The 23180-nt window shown below is 44.9% G+C and overlaps 1 protein-coding gene across 1 annotated transcript; it reads right to left on the minus strand.

Moving 5' to 3' along the window:
* Positions 1 to 5299: 5299 nt before the first annotated feature.
* DDOST (dolichyl-diphosphooligosaccharide--protein glycosyltransferase non-catalytic subunit) lies at positions 5300 to 11412 on the minus strand. Its single transcript, XM_040423492.1, has 11 exons — positions 11218 to 11412; positions 9695 to 9805; positions 9194 to 9280; positions 8832 to 8935; positions 8647 to 8741; positions 8465 to 8558; positions 8164 to 8312; positions 7897 to 8044; positions 6404 to 6524; positions 6218 to 6324; positions 5300 to 5817 (listed from the first exon to the last, which is right to left on the minus strand). Exons 1-11 carry the CDS (start codon positions 11363 to 11365, stop codon positions 5668 to 5670), a joined length of 1314 nt encoding a protein of 437 aa, XP_040279426.1. The 5' UTR covers positions 11366 to 11412; the 3' UTR covers positions 5300 to 5667.
* Positions 11413 to 23180: the final 11768 nt, after the last annotated feature.

The following is a 23180-nucleotide window of genomic DNA, read 5'->3' on the forward strand; positions in this document are numbered from 1 at the left end:
CAGCTGGAGTGCCGGAGGTTGCGGATCCCTGTTTCAGAGGGACAGTTCTGTAAGATGCCCATAGAAGGTGAGAAGCGGCAGCCTGTTATTATAGGGGGGCTCCGAGCCCCGCAGATCCTCCCAGTCTCATCCAGTATGGGACGAGAACCAGTGGATCAGGAGATATGGAGACCAGAGGTGGCTACAGCATATATACAAAATGTTTAATTTAGTGGCTCAACCCCTTGGCCCCCATCCTATTACATCTCTTCCGTCAGATTGGGAAAACCTAGAAATAATAGGAGATAAAGACGTGTCAGAAAATAATAGGATAAATTAGAATAAGTAGAATACATCACAAATATAATATAATTAGTTTACTATGTCTATTATCTCATTAGGAAAGTTCATCATTCCTATGCGCTGTGTTTTTGGACACATTCTCTTAGGTTTGTATATATTTCCCTATGACTTCGTATTATCTGTGGAAAACAATTGAGGACTGCCATTACAATATAAGAAAGACAACTAGATCTAAAAAAAAACAACAACTTATATGCAGACAAGAAAACACATCCAAACCGCTAGGCGTTTTATCTTTATTTTTATGCTTTGGATGATAATAGATAAACATATTGTCAATAATTAAAGTAAGGTTACGCTATAATCTTTTGGAGAGAAAGATCACATTCTCCAGGAGATAATAAACATCTAGAGATAATAGGTAAAGTTATACAAAATAAGGCTACTTTCACACTAGCGTTTTAGTTGGATCCGGCAGGGTTCAGCAAAAACGCTTCCGTTACTGATAATACAACCGTCTGCATCCGTTATGAACTGATCCAGTTGTATTATCTGTAACATAGCCAAGACGGATCAGTCATAAACTCCATAGAAAGTCAATAGAGGACGGATCCATTTTCTATTGTGGAAGATTGTGTCAGAGAAAACGGATACGTCCCCTTTGGCCTCTTTCACACGGGCGAGATTTCCACGCAGGTGCAATGCCTGAGGTGAACGCATTGCATCCGGACCCATTTATTTCTATGGGGCTGTGCACATGAGCGGTGATTTTCACACATCACTTGTGCGTTGCGTGAAAAATCGCAGCATGCTCTATTTTGCGCGTTTTTCACGTAACGCAGGCCCCATAGAAGTGAATAGGGCTGCGTGAAAATCGCAAGCATCCGCAAGCAAGTGCGGATGCGGTACGATTTTTACGCATGGTTGCTAGGAGACAATCGGGATGGGGACCCGATCATTAATATTTTCCCTTATAACATGGTTTTAAGGGAAAATAATAGCATTCTTAATACAGAATGCCAAGTAAAATAGTGATGGAGGGGTTAATTTTTTTATTTATTTAACTCACCTTAATCCACTTGTTCGCGCAGCCTGGCTCGTCTTCTGTCTTCTTCTTTGAGGAAAAGGACCTGTGGTGACGTCACTGCGCTCATCGCATGGTCCATCACATGATCTATCACTATGGTGATGGACCATGTGATCAGCGCAGTGATGTCACCACAGGTCCTTTTCCTCAAAGAAGAAGATAGAAGAGAAGCCGGGCTGCACGAACAAGTGGATTAAGGTGAGTTAAATAAATAAAAAAATTAACCCCTCCATCACTATTGTACTATGCATTCTGTATTAAGAATGCTATTATTTTCCCTTATAACCATGTTATAAGGGAAAATAATAACATCTACACAACAACTAACCCAAACCCAAACTTCTGTGAAGAAGTCTGGGTTCGGGTACCAAACATGCCGATTTTTCTCACGCACGTGCAAAATGCATTAAAATGTTTTGCATTTTCCCGCGACGCACCCGCATCTTATCCAGCCCTTACATGCGACGCCCGTGTGAAAGAAGCCTTTGACTTGCATTGGGGGTGATGCCAAATCCGTCTTGCTCCGCATCCCAGGACGGAAAGCAAACTACATGTTGCGGTTTGCTCTCCGATATGGGAGCTCAACTAAACGAAATGCATTTTATAGCATTCTGTTCTTTTTAGTTCAGTTTTGTCCCCATTGACAATGAATGGGGACAAAACTGAAGCGTTTTTCCCCCCGGTATTGAGCCCCTATGACGGATTTCAATACCGGAAAACTAAAACGCTAATGTGAAAGTAGCCTAATAGGACAAAATTAGAAAAACAAGTGCACGCTACAAATATAATACGTTCATTATGTTTGTTACCTTATCAAAAAAGTTTATCTCCACCAGAGACGTTATTTATATATACAGGGAGTGCAGAATTAGAGTATTTTGACCACATCATCCTCTTTATGCATGTTGTCTTACTCCAAGCTGTGTAGGCTCGAAAGCCTACTACCAATTAAGCATATTAGGTGATGTGCATCTCTGTAATGAGAAGGGGTGTGGTCTAATGACATCAACACCCTATATTAGGTGTGCATAATTATTATTCCTTTCCTTTGGCAAAATGGGTCAAAAGAAGGACTTGACAGGCTCAGAAAAGTCAAAAATAGTGAGATATCTTGCAGAGGGATGCAGCACTCTTAAAATTGCAAAGCTTCTGAAGCGTGATCATCGAACAATCAAGCGTTTCATTCAAAATAGTCAACAGGGTCGCAAGAAGCGTGTGGAAAAACCAAGGCGCAAAATAACTGCCCATGAACTGAGAAAAGTCAAGCGTGCAGCTGCCAAGATGCCACTTGCCACCAGTTTGGCCATATTTCAGAGCTGCAACATCACTGGAGTGCCCAAAAGCACAAGGTGTGCAATACTCAGAGACATGGCCAAGGTAAGAAAGGCTGAAAGACGACCACCACTGAACAAGACACACAAGCTGAAACGTCAAGACTGGGCCAAGAAATATCTCAAGACTGATTTTTCTAAGGTTTTATGGACTGATGAAATGAGAGTGAGTCTTGATGGGCCAGATGGATGGGCCCGTGGCTGGATTGGTAAAGGGCAGAGAGCTCCAGTCCGACTCAGACGCCAGCAAGGTGGAGGTGGAGTACTGGTTTGGGCTGGTATCATCGCTTGTGGGGCCTTTTCGGGTTGAGGATGGAGTCAAGCTCAACTCCCAGTCCTACTGCCAGTTTCTGGAAGACACCTTCTTCAAGCAGTGGTACAGGAAGAAGTCTGCATCCTTCAAGAAAAACATGATTTTCATGCAGGACAATGCTCCATCACACGCGTCCAAGTACTCCACAGCGTGGCTGGCAAGAAAGGGTATAAAAGAAGAAAATCTAATGACATGGCCTCCTTGTTCACCTGATCTGAACCCCATTGAGAACCTGTGGTCCATCATCAAATGTGAGATTTACAAGGAGGGAAAACAGTACACCTCTCTGAACAGTGTCTGGGAGGCTGTGGTTGCTGCTGCACGCAATGTTGATGGTGAACAGATCAAAACACTGACAGAATCCATGGATGGCAGGCTTTTGAGTGTCCTTGCAAAGAAAGGTGGCTATATTGGTCACTGATTTGTTTTTGTTTTGTTTTTGAATGTCAGAAATGTATATTTGTGAATGTTGAGATGTTATATTGGTTTCACTGGTAAAAATAAATAATTTAAATGGGTATATATTTGTTTTTTGTTAAAGTTGCCTAATAATTATGCACAGTAATAGTCACCTGCACACACAGATATCCCCCTAAAATAGCTAAAACTAAAAACAAACTAAAAACTACTTCCAAAAATATTCAGCTTTGATATTAATGAGTTTTTTGGGTTCATTGAGAACATGGTTGTTGTTCAATTATAAAATTAATCCTCAAAAATACAACTTGCCTAATAATTCTGCACTCCCTGTATATACACCTCTTGGTCTATATATTTTGAAAAAAATAACTGAGAATTGCCACTATATAAGAAAGGCAAGCATTCCCAAAAAAACGCATCAAAATCGCAATGCGTTTTATTTATAGGTATCGGATAGCAATTGACAATATATTGTTAACAATTAAAGAAAGACCAGGTTATAATCCTTATATGTGGACAATATGAGGAAATACAGTGGGGGTTTTGGATGGGACTGGAAAGTGGGTATAAAAGTGGTAATGACTCCAAAACAATTATGGGCGCAGAAGGAGTCAGCATAACTCCGAAACACGTCTGGTACAACTGGCAGATGTTTGCAGAGTCCAGGACCCATCAAAACAACCCACTAATATATATAATGAAAAATCTAGCTCTTTGGAAAAAAGACAGATAAAGTTTGGAGCGCTCCACATATAATACGTGAGATACTGTGAAATCCGGGCGGTCAAGACATAGTACGCCTCATCACGTGGGACGCCCAAATTCAGTCACTGTAATACAGGTATGACTACCCGCGCTGGAGACAGTGAGAGGTGCTGAATCTGAGGGAAGCGCTGTAGCTACCACGTGGGACGCCATGGAGCTTAGCAACTTATCTTCTCTAAACAGTGAGTACAGACTTTCAATTACTACTGTGTAAACAACGCCATCAATATAAAAGAGACCCAGGAATCAGCGCAGTGGGAATATAAATGAACTATATACAATAATTAAAAGTATCCATTGGGACTATTTGCTTATTTTAAATTTGTTTTATACTATATTGGAAAGGAAGAGAACATAAAAAATTGGATCCAATTAGAGGAAAAGAAATAAATGGAGTAGATAGAGACATATCTAGTTCCTCATTGGTTATTGTGCAGGAGGTGAAAAATCTTAACCATTCACCGCATACACCACAAATAGAGGGACATCTGTATATTTTAATGTTGAGATATATATATATATATAATGAAAAAATAGAGCAGCACACTGAAGTAGCAGTAAAAAAATTGTATATTTATTCACCCATAGGTGACGCGATGTTTCGGCTCCAACCTGAAGCCTTTCTCGTTGCGTCACCTGTGGGTGACTAAACTAAAGATACCATTCTTTTACTGCTACTTCGGAGTGCTGCTCTATTTTTTCATTATACATTTGGGTAAGCTTTTTCCCTTTGAGCTAGCACCCATCTGTTTTTTGGTTGGTGCTGCCATATTTATACTAATATATATATATATTTGTTGACCAATAAATTAATATATGAATGATATAAACTAAATTTCTCCGGGTTACTCCAAATGAAGTGTGCCTGTCTATATTTACAATCTGGCTACAGCATATATATACCTCAGATCAGATCCCTGACCAACGCCATCCCCTCTCTGCTCTAGCCCTTTGTGTCCCCCACAGGAGTCAGTGACCATGGTCCATCTGTAGAGGTTCAACAGCGAGATGACCACAGGCCTGACATCCATGAAAAAAAAGCGACAGCTAAACTCTGGCTGCTACTGTGTGCACATAAATGAGAGGACTATGGAGGGTTAAGGGGGAAACATTTTTATTTTTTATTACAAATTGTCCAAATAGATCAAGTGCCCATAAACGTCCAAAAAAAAAAAACAAAAAAAAAACCACCACACAGAAAAAAAAAAAAGTGACCCGTCTGTGGTGGAGGGGGTGTCAATGTGTCTTATGTCTCCCCCATTACTTATCATCGCCTCTCCACCAGCCCCTAGAGATGACTGCAAACAGAATGATGTCAAATATATAAAATCTGCACAAATTAAAACAGAAATCCAAAATGTACAACCAAAATGACCCCCCCCCCCCCCCCCCCAACCCCGTCCCTTCTGGCCCCCCTGGACCGGATGATGACTGCATTCTGTGCTCAGTAAAACTGCAGCAATTTCTTTTTAATCAGATTTTTCTTTCTCTTTCATGTGCAAGAAAACGATGCTGAAGACGAAGAGGCCGAACATCATGGAGAAGGCGCTGGCGTAGTATGGGAAGGCTGAGGGAATGAATCGCTCATACTGGGTGTGCTGGAGAGGCCGTACAGACACCTGTGGGACAAAGTCACAGTCAGCGGAGGAAGAGGTGCAGGCGCCCCAGTGATGCAGCCCACCGAGTCACTAAGTACAGATAGTACTTATCCAGAGTTACATCCTGTATTATACTCCAGAGCTGCACTCACTATTCTGCTGGTGCAGTCACTGTGTACATACATTACTTATCCTGTACTGATCCCGAGTTACATCCTGTATTATACTCCAGAGCTGCACTCACTATTCTGCTAGTGCAGTCACTGTGTACATACATTTATTCTCCTGTACTGATCCTGAATTACATTTTATATTATACTCCAGAGCTGCACTCACTATTCTGCTAGTTATTACAAGAAACAAGTTTGTGCCGCCACACATCTTTTATGTGGGAGGACAGGAGGAGTGTATCAGCACTTACTTGTGTGGTGGAGTAGAGGTGAGTATACCCCAGTCTGTTATAATCTACTTTGAACTGGAACACGCCGTACACATCTGGAAGCTTAAACTGGACGCTGTATTTTCCACCTGTAATAGACAAGAATTATAAACCGCACTTACCAATTAACCCTAAGAGCAGCTGGGCGAGTCCTGACACTGAACTTACCGTTCTTCTTCAGGAAGGTCCGGACAAATGGATCAATGCGTACAAATTCCAGCTGAATATCGTCTCCATCAAAGGGAATCCATTTCCCATCAGAAAGCTTCTCAATCACTATGCTGTACTCCTAAGACAGAACAGAGGGAGTCATGACCCGATGAGGATCTCCTATTAAAATTCCTACCTTATTCTAATTGTTTGAGCTACTATTCAAAGCCAACCTATAGGCATTGCATGCTTTACCTAGTTTTCTACAAGACACCCCCCCCCCCCCCCCTTTTAATTTTTAAAGAGATTTTCCTAGAGTTTAATATTGATGACCTATACTCGGGAAACCTCATCAATATCTGATCAGTGGGGGTCCGATTGCTGCCGCCCCCCCCCCCCCCCCCCCTGCTGATCAGCAATTAGAAGGGGCCGCTGCGCTCTAGTGAGTGCAACAACCTCTTTCTAGACCAGTGACATCATGTTCATCGGTCACGTGGCCTAGGTACAGATCAGTCTTATTCAATTGAATGGGCCTGAGCTGTGATACCAAGCATAACCACTAGCGTTGAGCGAAGCGAGCTTCGGATGCTACATCCGAAGTCACTTTGTTCAAAACTTCGGACTAATACAGTACGGAGATCTGTCTCCGTACAGTATTAAAAATTTATGGGCCCGGCGATGTTCATGACTATGTAACCCCATTGTATGCACTCATGTCTGTACTCTATTTGAATATTTTTTGTCTTATTTTGTTCTTTTATTGTCTTGATACTTATATATTTATACGTTTTACTGCCTTAAAATTCCAATAAATAATCTTTAAAACTAAATTGTATGGGCTCGGATTAACTGAAGTCAGTTTTTCGTAAAGTCGTACGAGACTTCGCTGAATAACTTCGGTAGTTGATTTTTAAAAACTTGTAACCGAGGTACCAGTACGGCACAATGTCACTGCACAGGTGTATTCTGAAGCAAGGGGAGATTTTCAGTTTTAGATTTAAATTCCCAATTAGGGGGTAAATGTTTTACTCTGTTTCAATACGAAGGCATACAGAGTTAATATAGCAGGCCCTCGATCAGGGCCCTTCCTCTAAGGTCTCAAACCATGGATCCGCAAAATATGGATAGCGTCCATGCCGCAGGTTTTGTCACTCCCATCACTGGAAGTGCCTATTTTTGTCTGCAAAACGGACAAGAATAGGACATGTTCTATAAGTTGCGGAATGGCCACATGGATGCTATCCGTGTGCTGTCAGTATTTGCAGTCCCTTAGAAATGAATGGGTCCACGTGCAACATGCAAAAAATGAGGATCAGATGCTGACAATTTTTTTTTATAAATAAATGGCTGTGTGCATGAGGCCTAACAGCCAGAGCTACGGCTATATCCTGGCTTGGAGCAAGGATACAGACAGCAGCACAAAGCCGCTGGATCCCCAGGGAACCTGCTCAATGTTAAAAAGGTTGCACAAAGGAATCAACCTCTGTAAATCCCTCCCGTAAGAGTCTTACCACAAGGTCAGTGATTGTATAAGCGCTGGGCGGTTGTGTTTCTCCAACGCGGTGGTGAGACACAGCTCCGACCCTCAGCACGCCCTCCTCCTTAAACACCCATTGTGATAGGGCGACTGCCAGCTCATAGTTTCCGGTCTTTGAGTATCTAAATCGGAAAAGAGCAGAGCAGGTTAATGTATGGAAATAAGGTCCGATGGAGGTCAGAAACTTACTGAATAGCACCCTCAGCCGCTATAATGCCGGTATGGGTGATGGCGGTCATACCTGGTGGAGCCGGGAGTAGCCTTCTGCACAGCAGAGTTAAAGAAAGCATCGCTGAAGAAATCAAGGGAGCCACTAAAGACCACGCGGGCGTTGTTCCTGGCCTGGAGCCCTGCAATCAGGAGAGTGTTCTTGCCGACTGCATGTGGGTACTGTGTGAGAGAAAGTGGGATAGCAGATCACGATGTCAACAGAGGAGCTGCCTCTGGGCACAGTGAGGTAAAAGCTAGTGCATCACAGCAATTATTACTCCTATAGTGGGATCTGACCCATTATGATGTATTGGCAAACAGCACCACCTTACCTGTGTGATGGGTTTATCAGGAAAAAATGAGTAGGAGGTGGAAGAGCCGGTGAGGATGTCCAGCACCAGGGGGTTATCAGGATCGGCCACCATACTGTACAGTAAATGATTATAGTTACTAAAAACGTGCCGAGATCCCGGGCACAGCATCATATGACACAGTGGTCAGTGCAGGCACTTACCCCACGCCTCTGAACAGGATGGGATTCGGGGTATTTTTCCCCACAATAGTTGGGGCCTTCAGGAGGTTTTCGGGGTCGGCTACAATCAAGGTGTGCTGCAGGAGTAATAAAATGAAACAGTCCATTGGTGGATGTACAAAAAAATCAGCAAGTCACGCATCAGTACCGCTCTCTTGGGCACCTACCTGGCCAGGGTCTGACAAGTCATAGTTGTGGTGGTCGATGACGGACGTTTTCTCTTCATCAAACTCAATGCCACATTCACTTCCCAACTCACGGAGAGGATCCCCTGACACATGATCACAAGCAGATTACAAAAATGCAGCGAGAGGATAATCACTTAGATCTCTACAAAGTGAACATCCTTTAATCCAGAATGTTCAATAGTCCATCAGCATTTAGCAGCACAAAAGCGCAATAGGCATCTGCCTCATGTGGCTATTCTCCTTCATCAAGATCAATATTGCAGGAAAATAGGCTGGACTAGATGGACCTGAATCTCTACCCCCCCCCATTAATCCCTGACATTACCAGGTGACACTCTTACCTATATCCGAACTGGCTGCCACCAGGACACTGCCACCACCATCTATGAAGGAGCTTATCATCTCCACATTGAGGTTTCCTCCAAAATCTGCAAGAAAAGGCAATAGATGACATTTCATACATAGGACTGCTAATATCTGCTCCCCTTACAGTCGCACCGTTAGGGCTGGTTCACAAGACCATGCTGTGTACGGGAAACACGGCCACATCTCCCAGACTGACTGCGGCCAGTGCCTATCTAATCGCGGGTCTATTGAACTGTACTCACATCATCATTATGTGATTATACCCACAATCAGATAGGAACTGAGTGTATTAAAAAAAATCACTATGATGCTGTCCGTTCGGGCCAGGAGCCACGGTTGGTCTGGGAGAACTGTCCGACACACGAGCCGTGTTTCCCCAGACCGAGCACGATCGTGTGAATAAGCCCTTAGGGTTAGTGGCCTTTAAGGAGGCAGCAGTGATGGTCCAGACTCAGACTGGAGAACTGTATACAAACCTTCTACTGACGGCGAAAAGATGATCAGGTTGTCATACAGGAATTCTCCATACTTGATTAGGGACAGACTTGGGTCATCTGCAGTCTTGAAGGAAAGGTCGAATCCCCTGTCTGTAAATCAGAAAAACAATAATTGGAGCAAGGAGCTTCAGGGATGATGGGGTGGGGGATAGAGATGTCGGGAGATCCCCTGGCAGCCAGAGAAGGAAGAAGGCTGGCTCCTCTGGTCCTCCTGTGACCTCCTCACTCACTGGAGTCTGGACTGCTGGTGTCCAGTGCCCCCCCCCCCCCTCCTTTTCAGTGGAGGCCCTTAGCGGGAAGCCTCAACACTTTAAACAGCTCAATAGTCCTCACTCTGACAAAGGTTGGACATCAATGCAGCCCCTGCTCCCACTGACGTCCCTTGTGTTTGGTGGTAGAGATGGGGGGGGGGGGGGGGGGGGTCCGGGAGCCGAGTCTGGAACTGGATACTGGCGAGCGAGGCTTTTACTACAGAGCCTATGGAAAGAACCAGTGGGCAGCAATGACAGGGAAGCTCCAGTGGTAACAGTCACTGGATCTTCCTGTTGTCCACTGGGCTACAGATATTGATGATAGGATAGGGCAGTGATGGCTAACCTCCGGCACTCCAGCTGTAGTGAAACTACGACTCCCAGTATTATCCATTCATTTCTATGGCATTCTGAGAACAGCCAAGCAAGTGCACATCTTGGGAGTTGTAGTTTTAACACAGCTGGAGTGCAGAAGGTTAGCCATCACAGGGATAGGTCATCAGTATCTGATCGGTGGGGGGTCTGACACTGTTTGGGGGCAGAAACTACATAGTGTCTGGAGCACAGCTCCGTAGACGGGGTAGTGGCCGTGATGGGAAGAATGAGAGCTGAGCTGCAGAATAAGGAGATTTCACAATCCGCGCGTGCGCAGCGCTAGGGTAAGGAGAAAAGACCGCCAGATCTCCTTAGGGCGCACACGTGGTGTCCGTTAGTCAATGCTCCCTGTAATTTTAGCTTACCCGTGCCGTGGTAGTGCGCTTGCGCTGAGGCGCACACCCCCATTAGTCACGAGGGGTAAGGTATTTTCACAAGTAAGGATTTTTGTTAGAAACTACAGTGTGCAGATCCTTCTGCTTTGGCTCCATACACTGTATAGTTTCCAGCGCCAAAAAAAACCCATCAGCGTTGTGGCCGGGTGTCAGATACCCACAGACCGGATATTGAGGACAGATTATTGGCACCTGTAGCCTGGAGAACCCCTTTGCCCGATGCCATGCTGCAGCCCCTGTCACCCACAGGCTGGATAGTGCAGTGCTGGACTCTAAGCTGATACATTGTAACAACCAGGAGAGGAATCTGCACTGCTGTGTTTAAATCTTAGAGGACTGTCTACTGATGCATTGTAACAAACCCTCAGCTGTGAGCAGGACGGGGTTTTCAGCCCCCAGGGGAATACAGGAGAGATTTCCATTGATCCCAATGGATTCTCGGTCAGCGCTACGTATCCTTCCCATAGGCACAGGTTCTCACCGCTCAGGCTGCGAAAAAAGAGCGAGTGCGTCTCCCGCAGGTTAATGTTCTCCAGCAGGACCAGGGTTCGGGGTCCGGCAAGAGCCCCCGGGGTCAACACCAGGGCGGCCAGGAAGAGCAGCGCGGAGCTCAGGGGAGCAGCCATCATTCCCGGTCCTGAGAGGCAGCCTCCACGTCACCGGAAGTGCCTGTGCGCCGACCAATCACACCGCGCCACCTCCTGTCAAACTCTTAGTCACGTGACCGGCGATTGCCCGTCATGGCTGCCATCTTTATGACGGGCAGCGTAGATCTAGTTCCGCGTTTTATTCGTGGCTTGAGGTGGGCACGGCACTGCGCATGTGTGAAGTGGTTTGCGCCTTCTTGACCAATGTGGGAGCGGCAACGCGCTGGTCACGTGACGCATTTTGAAAAGAGCGGGAATTCTGAGGAGACTGAAGAAAGGGTGGATGCTGTTGTGCAGTACTGTCCCTCAGCGTCCCAGGGTTTGTTCTATGCATTATTACTCCGGGGTACTACAAGTCTCAGCCAATACACCTTTCCCTTTAGTTTAAGTTTAACCCCTTAAGGATGTAGCCAATTTTCGTTTAGGCTTTCCAAGTGTTTGTTTCACTACTTAAAAAAGCTCCTTTCGTGTCGCCAATTTTTTGACACCCATAACTGTATTATTTCTTGACCGAGCTCTCCGAGGGCTTGTGTTTGCGGAGTGAGCTGTCGTTTTTTTGTTATTGGTGCCATTTCGGGGTACATAACATTTTTGAATCACTTTTTCTATATTTTTTTGGGGGAATGTGAAGTGACCCAAAAAATGATATTTCTTGCACTGTGCATTTTTTTCCTTATGACATTCACCGTGTGTGGATAAAAATAACTTGATATTTTTTTACAGTTTGGACATTTAGGGGCATATACCAAATACCTTTATGTTTTATTGTTTACATTTAAAAAAGAAAAAGGGGTTTTCTGGAAGTTTAAAGTATAATTTGCTGATGGTAATGAAAACATGAAAAGATTTATGCAGCGCTCATCTGCTTTGAATGCTTCCGAAGCACGGACCCCTGGACTCGGGCGTAATACAACTTATAAACAAAAAGGTGAAGTCCGGGCTTCTTTAAAATGCAATTTTCTTTATTTCAAGCTGTAAAATCCATAAACAGAATACAGTGTAAATCTACGCATTTCGGACCCCACAATCCTGGTCCTTACTTATGGGTAAGGACCAGGATTTTTTTTTTTTTTTTACTGATGACCTATGCTCAGGAAAGGTCATCATTATCTGATCGGTGGGGGTCCGACACCCGGGTCCCCCGCCGATCAGCTGTTTGAGAAGGCACCTGTGCTCCTGTGAGCGCAGCGGCCTTCTCCGTGCTCACCAAGCACAGCGCCGTCCATTGTATAGTGGCTATATTTGGTATTGCATTCACTTCAATGGGGCTGAGCTGCTCCTGGGCCACGTGACTGATTAACGTGTTATCAATGGCTTTGGAAAATCTGGAGAAGGCAGCAAGCACTGGTGCTTTCTCAAACAGCTGATCGGCGGGGGTCCTGATTGCCCACACTGGTGACCTATCACCCTGGGGTCCTAGGTTCGAATCCGACTGAGGACAACATCACGTGTTTGCGTGGGTTTCCTCCGGGTTCTCCGGTTTCCTCCCACACTCCAAAGACATACTGATAGGGCTTAGATTGTGAGCCCCACTGGGGACAGCTTGTTGCTAATGTCTGTAAAGCGCTGCGGAATAAAGTAGCGCTATATAAGTGCTTAAAATAAATATTGTGATAGTTACATGGAGAACCTGGACTGGTGATGTGACATTTTGTGAGGTTTTATCAGTGTATATAGATGACAAATACTTTGTGGCAAAGAATAACTGGGATCAGATGTCATCAGAAATTAGGGGAGGGGAGTCGATATGTTTACTTCCCTAGGACAGATTCAGTCCACATTTTTGCACTACTGCATGCCTGGCTGGCACTTTACACCAGGTTTAGGGGCACAACAAGCTCTGCGACGTATCTATTGAGTAACAAATTGTACATGCTAGGCCTGGATGCATTGGCATTTAGCTGGATGAATGTTATTTTTCGACACAGCCAAGATACACAGCAAGCACGTCCATTTTGACCGGTGATGTGTTTTCCATCACTTCTCTATGAATATTCCTTACAGCCTCGGCTTGTCTCTGTAGTCCACCTGAGTGTGCTTTCAAGACATCTTAGGTTCCTCACTTTTCTATCACCTTCTATCAGTTTCCCCTAATGTGCACCCCTGTCAGTAATAGTGCCCCCAAAAAATTAAAGGGGTTGTCTCATCTCGCCGTTACTAAGGCGAGATAAGAAACACAGTTCCGACTACCTCCCGGTCAGTAAACAACAGAGCGCTCCGGCGCTCTGCAGTTTCAATAGCTTCATTGCCGTGCATGAGAGCTACTGAAACAGCGTAGCACAACAAGCTATGTCCAGAAACAGCAGAGCTGAGCTAACTCAGAAACAGCAGAGCTTGTTGTGCCATGCTGTTTCAGTAGCTCTCATGCACGGCAATGAAGCTACTGAAACAGCAGAGCGCCGCAGCGCTCTGTTTACTGTGGTCGGAACAGTGTTTCTTATCCCGCCTTAGTAACGGCAAGATGAGACAACCCCTTTAAGTGTTCCATAGAATAAAATAAGAAATGTAGCGCTCCCCAAACTCCCGTTAGGGTACTTTCACACTTGCGGCAGAGGAATTACGGCAGGCAGTTCCGTCGCCGGAACTGCCTGCCGGACCTGTCAAAACGTATGCCAACTGATGGCATTTGTAAGACTGATCAGGATCCTGATCCATCTTACAAATGCATTGAAATGCCGGATCCGTCTCTCTGGTGTCATCCGGAAAAACGGATCCGACATTTATTTTTTTCACATCTTTTTGACGGATCCGGCATTCCGGTATTTTTAATGCCGGATCCGGCACTAATACATTCCTATGTAAAAAAAAATCCGGCATTCCAGCAAGTGTTCCGGATTTTTGGCTGGAGATAAAACTGTAGCATGCTGCAGTATTATCTCCATCCTGAACAGTCAAAAAGACTGAACTGAAGACATCCTGATGCATCCTGAACGGATTGCTCTCCATTCAGAATGCATGGGGATAAAACTGATCAGTTATTTTCCGGTATTGAGCCCCTGTGACGGAACTCTATGACGGAAAATAAAAACGCTAGTGTGAAAGTACCCTTACACGTCACTTTTAGTTTTGCAGTGAAAGCCTACAGACCTCTTCTGGCCTGTTTTGTATAGCCGCCCTCTCTCATAGTCTACAGATCTAAAGTGACCCTTGCAGGGGTGTACATCTTTGTCCCCATAGCTAGAATCTGAATTGGGCTCCCATGCACTACCCCTGACCCCTCCCACTACCTGCTTGGCTCCTCCCTGCCCACCCCTTTTCACCGACAAAGATTTTTTTTTTTTTTACCATTCAATCTCTTTTAACTACCATCCAGCCATTTATGCACTGCAAGTGTGAATTCTTAACGGCAAACTTTCCCCACCCCATCATGGGCTGCTACAAATTTACCAGCCATTTCCCCTCACCCACCATCATGAACTGCATTGTGTCTGCAATCCTATCAGTCCACCCATGAACTGAGCCTCCATTGCAGATGTCGGCAAAAGTAAAGGGCAAAAGAACGCTGCATCACACTGTGTCACACGATCATGACATCATCAAAGGTCCTCCTTCACATCGTTTCTACTCCTCTTCACAGCTGTAATTAGGGAGCAGCCTTTTTCATGGACAGTAGGGCCCCCTTCCCCCATGGGCCCCAGAGAAGCTGTGTGATCTGCCTCCATTGGAGGTATGCCACTGATGGAGATGTGTGAATATCATTCTATATTTTGTATCTCTAGGACTGTGTAACTGTATGATTTTTTTAGTAGTTGCTTTAAGCTGCTTGTTCCTTATCTCAAACTCCTCCCCTCCCCCTTGACTAGCCAAGCTGTCTGAAGAGAGAAGAAGGGGGGCACGCAATTGTGGGCAGTGCTTGTTCTCTCCTCTGCCTACAGATGTGTGAAGAATGATGTATAGACTGTAGAAGAATGCTTGAGCCAATTACTTAGATAGATGATTGACATATATATTCAGTGCCGAGAAAAAAGCACTTCCTTGAAGTGTCATACAGTATATGACGTAAGCAGAATTAATGTCAGTAAGACGCCATTATAAGATGGTGCCAGTACACACATGTTTACATTAATTCACATACCAAAGTTTATAAGACGCCCCCCTCTATAGATGTAAAAACTGCTTTACTCATTGTAATAAACAGAGAGACTGTCTTTGACCTGCCTTTGTGTCAGTGTCTGTCTCTACCACCCGTGGATATTAACCCCTTGGGGTACCTTGATTTGGAGCACCAGAGTGTATCTTAAATGCTTCAAGTGGAAGCATCTTCAACAGTTGGGGTCCGCATGTGGGGCCCAGGCAAAGGGATCATCAACAGCCGACCCCCCAGGACCTGACAAACAGCAGAGAGGAGATGACTGCGGCTTTAGTAGAAAGGTAAGAAAACCATTTATCTTACCTGCCTCTCTGCTATTCAGTTTGTCACGTTATGGTGGCTTAGTCTGCTGTACGGTGCCCATGTGAGTATAGTAGTCCGCTGAAATGCTGAACGCCTGGGTCTATAGAACCATAGTCTGAAATGATAGATGACTCTGGTGTGTATATGTGGTTATGTGTAGATGTGATTGTCTGAGGAGTGAATTGAGCACGGACGGTTAAAACCACAGGCAAAGGAAGGGGAAAAGTTTCCTGGTTTGGACTAGAGGGCACTGTAGTGCCAAGGTGTGGGACAAAATCTCGGCCGCTGAACCTGATCAGGGGCGGAAGATTATTCTGCCTGACCTGAGGTGCGGGGGAGTCCCTGGCTGACTAGTCGTAGACGCGATTGATAGTCAGATTGAGCCAATCTAGAAGGGAGAGTGAATCCTTTGTCTGCGGTGGAAAGGGTTAAAGGTGCCTGCTCACTCCTCTGTTTTGTGTGTGTCAGTCTGTAACATTGCTGTTGAAATGGGTCAATCCCAGTGGCAAGAAGGAGGAGAATATACAGTTCCTCAGCTAGTAGCCAGAGAAGAAGGAAATAAATATGTGAAAAACTGTAAGAAGTTGATGAAGATTGCAGAATGTGATATTAATGGAGAACTGAATGTTGAAATATGGAAAAGAGTGGTACAGCGATGTCGGGGGAAGTTGAGCGATGAAGGATTGTTAGGTGCAGCCCATTGAAAAGTGCCCTCAGAACCCAGAGAGAGAGAGAAATGTGTTGTGTGTGTGGTACTCCTCGTCCACACCACACGAGAGGATTGTATTCTGTGTTGACCATGCCCGGATCACTGTCCGTCCCCACAGACACCCATGTTTTTGTCATGAGGACGACACAAAGACAGGTGAGGGGAAAAATTTAGACCAAGATTAGGAAACGGGCAATCCAGTATCGGCTGTGCCTTTAAACAGTTTAGCAATGATATCCCTCACTCTGGGTGATACAGAAGCAGTCCCATTTTTGATTAATACGGGAGCAGCCAAGACAGTTGTGCACAGCAAACATGTCCTCCCCTGACTTAATCTCCAAGGACACCAGTCTTTGGGTAGAAGTGGATGGGAAAGTAGTACACTCCCCTTTTTAACAGAACCCATCAGTATTAGATTTTCCCTTAACCAAGAAGTGCTTGCCCATTTGCTGTCAGTGATAACGTCCTTTGTTGCCTCCTGGGTACAGACTTATTTGCAAAAGTACATGCTAGCATCTCATATCAGGAGGACGGCACTGTGAAGCTTACAGGTGCCCCTTAATGAACAGGAACTTCGTTTGTTGGCCATTAGTGACAAAACTCCCTGGTCCATGTTTGTAGAGACTTTTTTGAAAAAAGGGAGATTGTATCCCCTTTTAACACTTTATTGTACCTTGTGAAAAAGAAAAGTGAGAAGAGCAAACCCAACTTACTGTGATTGATTCGGCAAATGTTTTCTTTTCAGTACCACTACATCCAGACAGTTGGATCTGTTTGCCTTTACAGATGAGGGTAAACAGTATACCTGGGTGGTGCTGCCGCAGGGAGCCTAGAACTCACCCAGTATGTATACTGCAGCCATGTCACTCCTGTCCTTTTTTAGCTGATCATGGCTGCAAGTGAGAAAAAAAAAAAAAGAGAGAAAAACTTCAGTTTTGTTGCATAAGGCTACTTTCACACTAGCGGCACGGACCTCCGTCAGGTGAACAGCCTGTTGGATCCGTCCTGCCGCTAGTGAACGTGTTCCCCCGGACTGCTGCTCCATCCCCATTGACTATAATGGGGGCGGAGGCACGGCGAGAGGCTGCCGGAATAAATGTCGGACATGTCGTAGTTTTATTCCGGCAGCCTCTCGCCGTGCGCTGCCGTGCCTCCGCCGGAACACCGCCCCCATTGTAGTCAATGGGGACGGAGTGGCAGTCCGGAAGGCACACGTTCACTAGCGGCAGGACGGATCGATCCGACAGGCTGTTTACCCACTAGTGTGAAAGTAGCCTTACTGCTACCTCCCTGGGGTGAAACATCTCATCCCTGAATGTAAGAAGGCTGTGGAGGACATCCCTTTGCCCAGAAACATGAATGCACTGAGGACATTTTTGGGACCTGTTTCTTATCGCAGACCTTGGATACAAAAGTTTGATGCAGCCTCTTTATGATTGTTTGTCCTTTAGTCCCTTCCACCTTATAGATGAGGTGGCAGATGCCTTTTATGCCCAAACCTGGCAATTTTGTGCTCACCCGCACTGGGCCTATCAGATTATTACATTTAGATTGTATTGTACAGAAGTGTGTTATGCCTTTTCAGAAGTGTAAACAGTTATATTTACTTATTTTAGTTATAATGGATATTCTTTGCCTTTAAGAGCAATGTTGGTTTATATTCACAATTTTGTATGAATTTTTTTTTTTAATCAGATAATTTTTTACATTTTTTGATTCATTTTCATGACCATACAGGTTATACATTAGAAGCTTACAATCCAACCAGGATCACAGCTCACATAACAGAATCAAGGTAAAGCATTATCTCAAGAATATAAATGATTATTGCACACAATCCCACAACAATACCCACCCACCCCACTTGAGACAAATTTAGTGCAGCATAGATCATTTTCCTAATCACACTGATGTAATAACAACCCAAAGGATTCGTAGAAAGCCTAGCAGCCAGAGAAAAACCGGGCCTTAACACTCCCCAGGAACTACAGCATTATATTAGCGTGGTCACCCCCCGCATATGCAGCATTGAGTATATCACCCTACACTACCCCTGATCCCTCTATTAAGAGCTAACCAAGGGCTACACACTCGTGATCTATCCATCCGTAGGCCCCAAATATTCTCAAATTTCGACAGGCAATTACGCCTAAGATACACCCCTCTTTCCATCCGTATTACAACATTCAGTCTTGCAATAAACTCAGAAGCATTAGGAGGAAGAGGCTGTATCCATTTAGCAGCCAGCGTTTTACGTGCCTGATATAGTATTCTATTGATTCCAGTGATAATAGAATTTTGTAGAGTATCTGTTTCAAAAATGCCAAGCAGGCACATTCTGGGATCAAGAACGTACTGTGCACTATATATCTTATTAATTAGAGTTATTACATTACTCCAATACCGCTTCAGGGCATTGCAGCTCCATAACATATGGAATAACCCAGCCTCTTCCTCTCAACATTTTGGACACAAGGAATCCCCTCTACATCCGATCTTCCACAGAAACACTGGGGGTTTTATACGTCATGTGTATCATGTACAACTGTGATAATCTAGCCGCTTCACTAAGGGACAGAGTTGGGGTCAGAGCCAATGTTTCCTCTCACTGGGTATCAGTTATTTCACCCACATCCTTTTCCCATTGCATTTTTACCTTAAGAGGACATTTTTTTTTTAAATGTTCTCCAAGGAGCTCAAGGTAAATAATCACAATAGCTCCTTTCACTGAGCCTACCTCCACTAGCTTACTAAGTATTCGATTAGAAGTAAATTGCAATGATAACATCTTGGATTGTGACCTGAGAGCATGTCTTAATTGCAAGTACTTATAAAAATGAGTGGAAGGTAGACTGAACTCAGAACATAATTGCTGAAACTGTTTCAGAACACCTTGGGAATACAACTGACTAATGTTCCAGAGACCTTTCTTTTCCCATTGGGAGAAACTTTCCAGGCAGGACAACTCCGGCAGAGCCGGATTATGCCATAGAGGAGAAATGTGTAATAATCCTGTGATTCCCAATATCTCTTTAACCTTCCCCCATACCTTCCTCATAAGCCCAACAATCGGGGAGGATTTCAATTTTGCATCTACATCCCTTTCCAAAAACGCAACAGGTGAAGAGCATCCGGACGCCCACTCTATAAGCTTACCACGCTTCCCACCTCCTCCACCTACGCTCCAGCTCTTGAAATGTTGCGCTTGGGCGGATAAGAAATATAGAAAGGGGTTAGGCAGAGCCAGGCCACCCATCTCCTTACTCCTCTGCAAGGTTTCATACCTGATCCTGCTCCTGTCTTTTTTCCATAATACAAAGCGAAACATTTGTTGGACCTTATAAAAGTAATGCATGGGTATCCAGACAGGTGCATTATGAAGCAGGTATAAAAGTTGTGGCATTAACACCATTTTTATCAAGTTGCCCCTGCCAATCAGAGATAAGGGAAGTTTATGCCAGGATGCCGCTTTGAGTTTAAACTTAGCCAGTAGTGGTAGTATATTGTCTGGTATGTACCTATGAGGGCTGGTTGAGATATCAACTCCTAGATACCTAAAGGACGACACCACCCTAAGATTAGTGTGAGCAAGAGAGAGAGTCTGCGGAAGGGGGGACAACGGGAGGATCACAGATTTATCCCAGTTAATAAGTAAACCAGACTGTTTACCAAAATCAGATATAAGTGATATGATGGGGTCAATTGAAGAGGCCAGGTTTCCTACATACAATAACATATCGTCCGCGTAAAGCGATACCTGTTCTTCCATCCTCCCTCTCCTGAGACCTTGTATCAATGGGGTGGATCTAAGCAGGCATGCCAGCAGTTCTATTGCTAGTGCAAAGAGAAGAGGGGACAAAGGGCAACCTTGCCTTGTACCCCTCTCCAATTCCAATACTTGGGAAACACCACCATTTATTCTAAGTCTAGCTCGCGGCTGATCATATAATAGCTTTACCCACTTAACCTCCTCAGGACCGCCGTACGCAGGATTGCGTCTTTGCGGCGGCCCTGCTCTTCTGGGTGGACGCGCCGGCGCGTCCTCTCGCGAGACGCGAGATTTCCCGTGAACGCGCGCACACAGGCGCGCGCGCTCACAGGAACGGAAGGTAAGAGAGTTGATCTCCAGCCTGCCAGCGGCGATCGTTCGCTGGCAGGCTGGAGATGTGTTTTTTTTAACCCCTAACAGGTATATTAGACGCTGTTTTGATAACAGCGTCTAATATACCTGCTACCTGGTCCTCTGGTGGTCCCCTTTGTTTGGATCGACCACCAGAGGACACAGGTAGCTCAGTAAAGTAGCACCAAGCACCACTACACTACACTACACCCCCTCCCGTCACTTATTAACCCCTTATTAGCCCCTGATCACCCCATATAGACTCCCTGATCACCCCCCTGTCATTGATTACCCCCCTGTCATTGATTACCCCCCTGTCATTGATTACCCCCCTGTCATTGATCAACCCCCTGTAAAGCTCCATTCAGACGTCCGCATGATTTTTACGGATCCACTGATAGATGGATCGGATCCGCAAAACGCATCCGGACGTCTGAATGAAGCCTTACACGGGCGTGATCAATGACTGGTTATCACCCCATATAGACTCCCTGATCACCCCCCTGTCATTGATCACCCCCCCTGTCATTGATTACCCCCCTGTAAAGCTCCATTCAGACGTCCGCATGATTTTTACGGATCCACTGATAGATGGATCGGATCCGCAAAACGCATCCGGACGTCTGAATGAAGCCTTACACGGACGTGATCAATGACTGTGGTGATCACCCCATATAGACTCCCTGATCACCCCCCTGTCATTGATTACCCCCCTGTAAAGCTCCATTCAGATGTCCGCATGATTTTTACGGATGCACTGATAGATGGATCGGATCCGCAAAACGCATCCGGACGTCTGAATGAAGCCTTATGGGGGCATGATCAATGACTGTGGTTATCACCCCATATAGACTCACTGATCACCCCCCTGTCATTGATCACCCCCCTGTCATTGATCACCCCCCTGTCATTGATCACCCCCCCTGTCATTGATCACCCCCCTGTAAGGCTCCATTCAGACATTTTTTTGGCCCAAGTTAGCGGAATTATTATTTTTTTTTCTTACAAAGTCTCATATTCCACTAACTTGTGTCAAAAAATAAAATCTCACATGAACTCACCATACCCCTCACGGAATCCAAATGCGTAAAATTTTTTAGACATTTATATTCCAGACTTCTTCTCACGCTTTAGGGCCCCTAGAATGCCAGGGCAGTATAAATACCCCACATGTGACCCCATTTCGGAAAGAAGACACCCCCAGGTATTCCGTGAGGGGCATATTGAGTCCATGAAAGATTGAAATTTTTGTCCCAAGTTAGCAGAACGGGAGACTTTGTGAGAAAAAAATAAAAAATATCAATTTCCGCTAACTTGTGCCAAAAAAAAAAAATTTCTATGAACTCGCCATGCCCCTCATTGAATACCTTGGGGTGTCTTCTTTCCAAAATGGGGTCACATGTGGGGTATTTATACTGCCCTGGCATTCTAGGGGCCCCAAAGCGTGAGAAGAAGTCTGGTATCCAAATGTCTAAAAATGCCCTCCTAAAAGGAATTTGGGCACCTTTGCGCATCTAGGCTGCAAAAAAGTGTCACACATCTGGTATCGCCGTACTCAGGAGAAGTTGGGAAATGTGTTTTGGGGTGTCATTTTACATATACCCATGCTAGGTGAGATAAATATCTTGGTCAAATGCCAACTTTGTATAAAAAAATGGGAAAAGTTGTCTTTTGCCAAGATATTTCTCTCACCCAGCAAGGGTATATGTAAAATGACACCCCAAAACACATTCCCCAACTTCTCATGAATACGGCGATACCACATGTGTGACACTTTTTTGCAGCCTAGGTGGGCAAAGGGGCCCATATTCCAAAGAGCACCTTTAGGATTTCACAGGTCATTTACCTACTTACCACACATTAGGGCCCCTGGAAAATGCCAGGGCAGTATAACTACCCCACAAGTGACCCCATTTTGGAAAGAAGACACCCCAAGGTATTCCGTGAGGGGCATGGCGAGTTCCTAGAATTTTTTATTTTTTGTCACAAGTTAGTGGAAAATGCTGATTTATTTTTTTTTTTTCATACAAAGTCTCATATTCCACTAACTTGTGACAAAAAATAAAAACTTCCATGAACTCACTATGCCCATCAGCGAATACCTTGGGGTCTCTTCTTTCCAAAATGGGGTCACTTGTGGGGTAGTTATACTGCCCTGGCATTCTAGGGGCCCAAATGTGTGGTAAGGAGTTTGAAATCAAATTCTGTAAAAAATGACCTGTGAAATCCGAAAGGTGCTCTTTGGAATATGGGCCCCTTTGCCCACCTAGGCTGCAAAAAAGTGTCACACATCTGGTATCTCCATACTCAGGAGAAGTTGGGGAATGTGTTTTGGGGTGTCATTTTACATATACCCATGCTGGGTGAGAGAAATATCTTGGCAAAAGACAACTTTTCCCATTTTTTTATACAAAGTTGGCATTTGACCAAGATATTTATCTCACCCAGCATGGGTATATGTAAAAAGACACCCCAAAACACATTCCTCAACTTCTCCTGAATACAGAGATACCAGATGTGTGACACTTTTTTGCAGCCTAGGTGGGCAAAGGGGCCCATATTCCAAAGAGCACCT

This window comes from Bufo bufo, chromosome 1, assembly GCF_905171765.1.
Source record: "Bufo bufo chromosome 1, aBufBuf1.1, whole genome shotgun sequence".
Classification (NCBI taxonomy): domain Eukaryota; kingdom Metazoa; phylum Chordata; class Amphibia; order Anura; family Bufonidae; genus Bufo; species Bufo bufo.

Bases quoted from the DNA above. Each gene is read 5' to 3' on its own strand.
- DDOST (XM_040423492.1), bottom strand. From the start codon at position 11,365: ATGATGGCTGCTCCCCTGAGCTCCGCGCTGCTCTTCCTGGCCGCCCTG. The intron at 9,281-9,694 runs GTTTGTATACAG...CTTTTCTTGCAG, and splicing joins CTTTTCGCCGTCAGTAGAAG to ATTTTGGAGGAAACCTCAAT. The intron at 5,818-6,217 runs GTAAGTGCTGAT...TTTGTCCCACAG, and splicing joins ACCTCTACTCCACCACACAA to GTGTCTGTACGGCCTCTCCA.